The sequence below is a fragment of the Fukomys damarensis genome, unplaced genomic scaffold (assembly GCF_012274545.1).
Source record: "Fukomys damarensis isolate Sample0158 unplaced genomic scaffold, DMR_v1.0_HiC HiC_scaffold_12, whole genome shotgun sequence".
In the NCBI taxonomy this organism is placed as follows: domain Eukaryota; kingdom Metazoa; phylum Chordata; class Mammalia; order Rodentia; family Bathyergidae; genus Fukomys; species Fukomys damarensis.
The window spans coordinates 17,418,070-17,426,447 of NW_022900924.1; the positions used below are offsets into that span (position 1 = coordinate 17,418,070).

At 36.6% G+C, this 8,378-nt stretch overlaps 1 protein-coding gene across 4 annotated transcripts in view; it reads right to left on the reverse strand.

Moving 5' to 3' along the window:
* Positions 1-3,187: 3,187 nt before the first annotated feature.
* Ift81 (intraflagellar transport 81) overlaps positions 3,188-8,378 on the reverse strand; it is a 78,530-nt gene continuing 73,339 nt past the window's right edge. For 3 of the 4 annotated variants that reach the window (XM_033762449.1, XM_010604415.2, XM_010604416.3), the window contains one exon: positions 3,189-3,801. In XM_033762449.1, the coding sequence (XP_033618340.1) occupies positions 3,619-3,801 (183 nt within the window). In that variant the 3' untranslated portion in view covers positions 3,189-3,618. Of the gene's footprint in view, positions 3,802-8,378 lie in introns of all 4 variants that reach the window. The other variant, XM_033762448.1, reaches the window with a different exon arrangement.

Consider the following 8,378-nt stretch of genomic DNA (forward strand, 5'->3'; position numbering starts at 1 on the left):
AAAAGAAGGAGTTTTTGTATATGTATATGATAGATCTTACTTTAATAGAGAAACTACTGGTATAACCCAGTTTCAGAAAGTTGGTCATCGTCTCCCTAGGGCTATGGAAAGCAAGAGGGATGATGTGAGCACCTAGAACCTGTCGTAGAAACAAGTCTCTTACCCTCATTCTTTGTCACTAATGGTGGGTGAATATTGTGTAAGGCAAAGTGTCTGTAAGACACACACCTGCATAAAAGTCACTTTTCAAGATAGTGTTGGCTACATTTCCAAGTGACCTTAAATCCTTGATGATCCTCTCACTTTGGCTTACTCAGTAGCTGGGGTCACAGGTGGATGCCACAATACTCAGCTACAAAGTCATTTTTATTTTTTCTTTTCTTTTGGTACTGGGGATCGAACTCAGGTCCTCACACTTGCAAGACAGGTGCTAGAACCACTGAGCTAAATCCCCAGCCCTACAAAGTCATTTTTCAATTTTGAAACTGAAAAGCCAGCTTTGGCAAGATATTCATTTGTGCATATTTTAAAATTCAATTCCAAAGAATCCTGGTAGCTTATATGTTTTTAGTTTGAGTACATGTTCAGCCTCTTATTTTACTTAAATTATCAAAAAATATTCATATCCATTTAGCTTAAATATTTAAGAAACATATCCAGGCAAGGTGGTATAAACCTAATCCCAGAACTCGGGAGGCGGAGGCAGGAGGATCATCATGAGATCAAGGCCAGCCTGAACTACATAGTGATACCCTGTGTCTCAAAAAAAAAGAAAAAAAAAGAAAGAAAGAAAGAAAGACTTGGATAATTCACAGAGCTTACAAATTTCCAAAGACAGTGGTGCTCAGGAGGCTGAGGTAAGGGGATCACTGCAAGTTCAAGGCCAGCCTAGAATATAGAGCAAGACCCTGTCTCCCCTTTCCTCCTAAAAATTTCAAATAATTTACAAATGTCATACACACTAACAATTAAGCAGAATAATACATTTGCATTTCTTTGATAGTTTAGTTTTTTTTGTTTTGTTTTGTTTTGGTACCGTGGATTGAACTTGGGTCCTTGAGCTTGCAAGGCAGGCCACCAAACCGCTGAGCTAAATCCCCCGCTTCTTTGATAGTTTAAATGACTTCTTTAAGTATTGTTGTCTGTTGAATTAACATGAAATGATAGGTAAAAAGTGTTAATCTACAGAAAAACCTGGGTGTTCTACAACTTATGTTTTAATTTCTAAATACCTCTGAACAATATTCTAAGACCCTTTAATATACTCTCCAGACTTGGACAATCCATGGTCTTGAATTTATCTGTTAACAGATGTATGATAGGAACTATATCAGCCTATTAGAAGATTCTTCTTAGAGGGCAACCTTTAAAGCTGGATGGCTTCCTGAACCAACAGGGAACAAGAGAAGCAGTGGCCTCTTGAGAGCCACAGTTGACACAATCAGCCCTAGGCAATAGTTGGCAGCACGAAGCCCTAAAGAGAAGGAAATCCGTGAGCGCAGAGGCAGATTTCACAGGCTACATTTTTCTCCTTTATTTGGGCCATCACATGAAAGATAAATTATTTTTTAAAACGATTAAGTACTCTCATCAATTAGCTAGCTAGAGAATTAATCCTGAAGGAAAAATGTAATAAGCTCTTCTTCCGTAACTGCCAGCTGTCGAAAACTGTCAGAGTTAGTCAAAGCTTCTTAATGTTCCAATCAAAGCATGGAGTGGAAAGTCACTGCAAGAAACCCATTAAGCTGTATTGCTAAATGTCCAATGTTATATAAAAACTATAAATAGCTTTGTACTTTAGGGTTTTTTCATTTTGCTTTTCTTGAAGGAATAACGATGTTCTGCTTCAGTTAATAAAGTAATTTTGGAGCTGCCTTTGTATTTAATCCACATACTCTTTCTGTGCAGTGTAAAAATGGCAAGTAATAATCAAATCAATAGAATCCTAAGCATTCCTTGGAGTATCTGTCATTAATAATTTTAAAGCTTAAGTGGTACACTGGCTAAAAAAAAATCACTAAGCTTAATAATCTTGTGAGCTGACTTTTCTTTGGGGGAATAAAAATGCAGTTTCTGTAAAAGGCATCTAGTCTTTCAAATATTTGCAAAGGAATTCATATTATGGTTAAAGAAGCATCACTTACTCCTTACTTAAAAATAACAAGCTGGCAGCCAATGCTGCACAGTTGTATGTACCCCAATGTGCAGAAATGGTTACTGAACTGAAAATGCTGGTGTCCATGCAAAGCCTTCTCTTAGCTCATGGCTGACCTCCTAGCAAAGGACCAAATGAGGACGCCACATAAAAGGATAAAAGAAGCAGAGGACCGGGTTCAAATCACTAATACTGAAATGCTTTTTTTTTTCCTTACAATTTTAAAGAAGCTTGTTTCTAGACTTTCCTTCTAAGACTAATTCTTCCCATATCTGATGGAGCCCATTTATTCTTGCTACAGCTGTTAGATTAGAGAATAATCTTTATATCAAGTTTCTGGTTATTGATACAGAAGCTTTGAAAGAAATATTAAGAGTAGATTACATTTAGGAGCAAAGAGATCCAAGTTTATAGATTTTGCAGAAAGTAGAAACAATTTTTCATTAAATTTTTTTTAAAGCTAAAAAGCCATGTTAACAATTTTGACATCTGAGTTTTTAAATCTAAAAGCAGGGACTAGAGATACAGCAAAGTGGTGCCGCGCCTGCCTGGCAAGTGCAAGGCCCTGAGTTTGATTCCTGGTACAGAGAAAAAAAAAAAATCTAAATCTAAAAGCAAAATATTTTGAAAAGTACGTTGAACAGAAAATAGAGTAAAACATAATAGATACTTAATGGAAAACCAAAGAAATCTTCAAGTACCTTATCCCAAAGAAGCAGATCGGAACACTGAATTCTTGAATTTCACTTGAAATCTTATGCTAAGTTTTAGCATTTGATAACACCTATATTTTATGATAATTTTTATATTTATAATAGTCTCCAAAACTATCCCATTATTATATTACTAAATCTAATAAGTGGAAATTAAAAAATATTTTAATATATTATAATGAGTACTTATTTTAAAAGAAAAATTTTGACACAGACAACTATACAACTTCAATAACCAAGATATATACACCAAGTTTTATTTGTCTTTAAATTATATAACAGAAAAAGTATGTTATCCAAAATATTAAATTTTCTTGCATTTTACAAAAGAAAAAGAAACTGAAGTGAAACTGTAGGAATGATGAACTTCAGATAAATGTTTCTTCAAAACAAGAGGCATTAGTTCCTAAGATTCCTCTAAAGTTAAAAAAAAACATTAAGCTAGTGGGTTATTACATTTACAAAAATGCATGTTTAATGGACACATGTTTACTTTTAGAGATAGTAAACTCAGTCTCCTCTCTCATAAAACTCAGAAGACACCACTGATGTCAAAAGGAACCAAAACAATAAAAGTCTCTTCTTCGTATTAAAATAACTTTAAAACCAAAATCTACCTAACTTTATTTTCCAAAAAAACAAAGGATGGCTAACTTGAAAGCAACATGTATACAAGTCACTCTGAAAGAAAGAAACACATTATGGGACCATGTAAGAAACATGGACGAAAAGCCCAACGATGACATGGATTCAGAGTATCAGCCGGTCCTCTCCACCCTCCTGAATTACCTGACCAATGCAAGTTTGGCTTTGTTGTTTCAGAAAGCACTGCTTCTTACATTCCATCAGTTTTTCCAAATCACGCCACATTTTTGCTTGTTTCATATTCGGACCATGGCTTTCTCGTACAGCTTTTTGTTTTTCCCGGAGTTTCTATCATAAGAAAATATCAAGAATAATTAAATCTCAGTGACATGATTTATTTCTATTGCTATGATTCAGAGAAACATGGTGTATTTTGTATATTAAATGAGTAATAGTTAAGTAACCAGATTTTCCTATAATCTATCAAAATTAAGATTATAAAAGTTTATTAAATTTAAGATAGATGTAGGACAACCTGAAGTTAAAAAAAGAACAGAAAAATATAAAAGAAGGGAGGGGAAAAAATTAAGAAATCAGAAAAGCAGAATAGTACCATGGTGTAGAATGCAGATTTGGGAAGTCAGAGGACTTGAGTTTGTCACTATCTACACGCAAGGTACTGCAGTTTTCTGAACCTCGGTTTTCTTGACTGGGAGGTTAATAAAAGGAGGTGATAAGGTATCTGTCTTATAATATTTTGTTTTTTGTAGTAGTGATGCTTAAACCTAGGACCTTCACACTGAGCTACATCCCCAGATGGTTTTTTATTTTTACTTTCAATTTTTATTAGTACGGTTACAGTGCATAGTGATTGCATTCACAGTGAGGCGTTGGTACATGGACATAACACATGTAAAAAATTTTTTAACGTCCCCTTCCTCTCTCTTCTTTCCCAGCTGCACTTTTCCCCCCATCCTCCCTTCCTTATTTTCATTTTTTATTTTGAGACAGGGCCTTATTAAGTTGCTAAATTGACCAAGCTGGGCTTGAACTTGTGATCCTCCTGTCTCTGCCTCCCTGAGTGCTAGGATTACAGGCAAATGCCACCATACGTAGCTAAGATTTTCTTCACATGACAGTAGATAAGGAAATTCTTGATAAACTATCACGTGTTATATATGTTACTAATATTTAATGTCATATTCTACCCTGAAATTGCATGCTTTATATGTGTTCAAATAAATCAAATTATATGCATTTATTCCTCAGGGAGAAGATGCAGTTATTTTAATAAAGGTATAACATTTACAACTGGGCATAGTGGTGCATGCCTATAATCCCAGCCCTCAGGAGGCTGAGGCAGGAGGATCTGGAGTTTCGGGGCAGCCTGAGCTACATAGCAACTTCAATGCTGGTCTTGGCTATAAAAGCAAAAAACAAAAGCAAAAACAAAATGAAGGTGTACCTTTCAATAGGCTAAAATTTATTTTAGAGTTGTTTTTTGTTGGTTGTTTTGAGACAGGGTCTCACTATGTAGTTGAGACTGACCTGGAATTCACTATGTAGTCCAGGCTGGTCTCGAACTCATAGAGATCCTCCTGCCTCAGCCTCCCGAGTGCTGGGATACAGGCGTGAGCCACCATGCCCAGCCAAGAATTGTTTTTGTTATAAATAGCCTAGATAAACCAAGCCTGGTGGCACATGCATATAATCCCAGCACTCAGGAGGCTGAGGCAGGAGGATTTCTCCAAGTTTGAGGCCAGCCTGGCTATTCATAGCGAGATCTTCTCTCAAAAAACATCAGTGGGCTGGGGATTTAGCTCAGTGGTGCCAGCGCCTGCCCTGCAAGCTCAAAGTCCTGAGTTTGATCCCCAGTATCACAAAACAACAACAACAATAAAAAAACAACACCCCTACAACAAATAGTCTAGATAGGTCCACCTACTAGAACTATTTCATTTTCTGACTCCAAAATTACAAAGAGAAGTAAAAATAATTTCATTGAATTGCAAAAATACACTTTAATTCAATATTATGGCAAATTAAGGAAGGCAGATATGAGGAAAGGTCAGCACAAAGTCAGAGACAATGAGAGACACTGCGGAAAGAGAACGAGACAGAAGAAGGAAAGAAGAGAGAAGGAAGCAAGGAAGAACAGATGGATAAAGTAAAGGAGGGAGGGATAAAGAAGAAGAGAAGGGAAAATAGACAAGTGTACCTAAAAGGAAACATAATGTGACAGAAATACCAACTCTGACACCAAGTGTGAGAAAAATCACCAAGAGGGACGGAGAAACAAGCAGACTTGGCAGGAGGTTACATGGGAACAGCCTCGTCCTCTCGTCTCCACACACTCATCTATCTGCCATGGAAGACAAGCCAAAGCTGGCTGTGGGTGCTTGCTCAAGTAAGGATAAACTACGCTGAGGACCAGATGAAGACACTTATTAAATACCACCCACCACCCCAGTTATGGGCAATGGAAGCAAAGTTAACAAAGAGCAAGAGAAAACAAAGAATTTTGAAAATATAATTTAAATATAATGAGCAATTTTATGCAACAGCTGGCATATTAATACATCTACTGTAGTTGTTATAATCTCTTACAATAATTTTATCCTCATAAACTGAAACAAAAGTATTTAGAAAAGTCAGTAAAGCAAATCAAGAACTGTAAGTGTTCTTACTGGGCATGGTGGCACATTCCTGTAATACCAGCACTTGGAAGGCTAAGGCAGGAGGATCACAAGTTTGAGGCCAGCCTGGGCTACATAGTGAGTTTGAGGCCAGTATGAACTACTTAGTGAGATCCTGTCTCAAAAAGCAAACAAACCAAAGATCTACTCTAGAAGTGAGAGGATCAATCAAGGAAATCAATTTCTTAATTGACTCAGCCTGACAACAGGGGAATGAGCTGGACATTGACTCATTTTGCTTAACAATACTTAAAGGACAGATTGTTGCTACCATTTCCTCTGAGCCCTTCAGTAAAATCCTACATCTGAGGGCAAAACAATAATCCCCCCCGCCAATTCTTCTCCCTTTCCCTCTCACTGGTGGGAATTGAACCTAGACTTAGTGCATGCTAGGCATATTCACTACCATCAAGTTATATCCCCAAACCACAAATAACCTTCAGTCAGATATAGTAATTAAATTTGGGTGTTTAAATGTATTCAGGTTTGGTAACTATTTCTGTATATACCAGCAACTACCCAAATACATTTTAAAACAAGAGAAAGAAGAATGGTTTCATATATTAACATACAAAATCTTCAGAAAAGTCAATTTTTTTTTTGTTGTTGTGTTTTGAGACAGTCTCACACTATATAGTTGAGACTGACCTGGAATTCACAATGTAGCCCAGGCTGGTTTCGAACTCACAGCATCCTCCTGCCTCAGCCTCCTGAGTGCTGGGATTATAGGTGTGCCCCACCATGTCCGGCAAAAAAGTCAATTTTAATGCTGGGCATGGTGCAGCATGCCTGTAATCCCAACACTCAGGAGGCTGAAGCAGGAGGATTGCCCCAAATTCAAGGCCAGCCTGGGCTACAGTGAGTTCAAACCTAGCCTGAACTACACAGTGAGACCTACCTCAAAAAAAAAAAGTCAATTATATATAATCATACCAAATCCTGAAGATCTACAAATCTGTAGTTAATATTCTGTACAAAGGAATGTCTGCAATTTGATTCAAATACATACTTTCAAACATGAATGTTACTTCTATTTTTTCTTTTGAGTTTGGTGTGTCTCCTATGAAGGTATCAGGCATATAGAATTCACAAGTTCCTTGATAAACAGAGAAATCATTTTCTTTTTATTTACTGTTTAACTTTATTAATGTAATAGACATTCATTCACAAATCACAAAGAAAGAACAGCTGAATACTTTTTAGAGAATTGTCTGATTCTAGGTTTTGGATAGGAAACATAGGATAAGTTTGGAACACTTTGTCATCAAGAAATGAAAGAAGCTATAAAGGCTAAAAATCTTATTTCAGCAGGGTTCAGAAATTGACTTCAAGGACCAGGGAGAGATGTAGCTCAGCAGTGCAGTACCTGCCTGACAAGCGAGAGGCCCTGAGTTCAATTCCAGGTACCAAAAAGGAAAAAAAAAAGAAACTGACTTCTGTGACAAAGGTGAGACAATTGGAGCCCTGACAGGAATAGTAATTTATTACAACACAGAGAAATTACGCAGAAGCCAGTGAATAAGCAAGTAAAGCAATTCTTTTGCCTTTCATATATGAATTGAACTTCTGGGTAATGAGATGATAAACATTACCTGGTTTTGTTTTTTGTTTTTTTGTGTGTGTCAGGGCCTCATGACATAGCCTAGTCTGGCCTCAAACTTGAGAGGTCTCTTGCCTCAGCCTCCCAAGGGCTAGAATTATAAAGTGTGCCACCGCACCCAGTAGATTAGTTGCTCTGAATAGAATTATTTTAGCCAATAAGTGAAAAAGAAAACATATTCAGAATGTCACCATTTTGTCACCTCTAGTGAATTACAGATTTAGGAAATGATTATTAATGGATGCCTGAATCATAAAGAGAAAGCCTAATAGAAACACCTACTACCAACTATGAAGTATTCTTGTCATATATCAAAATGATTTAACAAAGCCTCTACCTCTACCTACCAATTCATAGGAAATACTGGGGACAGACAAACATGTCAACTGACACCACAGGGATGCAGAAAAATTGTAAGGAAAAATGATGGAGTAATTTAAGAAGAGAATGTAGGGCTAGGGAGCTAAAAGTCCTAAATTTAATCCCCAGCACAAAAAACAAACAAACAAACAAACCAAAAAACAAAACACAAAGATTTACTGAGAATGAAAAGATTTATCAGCTAATAGTGATGTATGGACTTTTTTTTTTTTTTTTTTTGAACAGGGTCTCACTTTGTTTGAGACTGA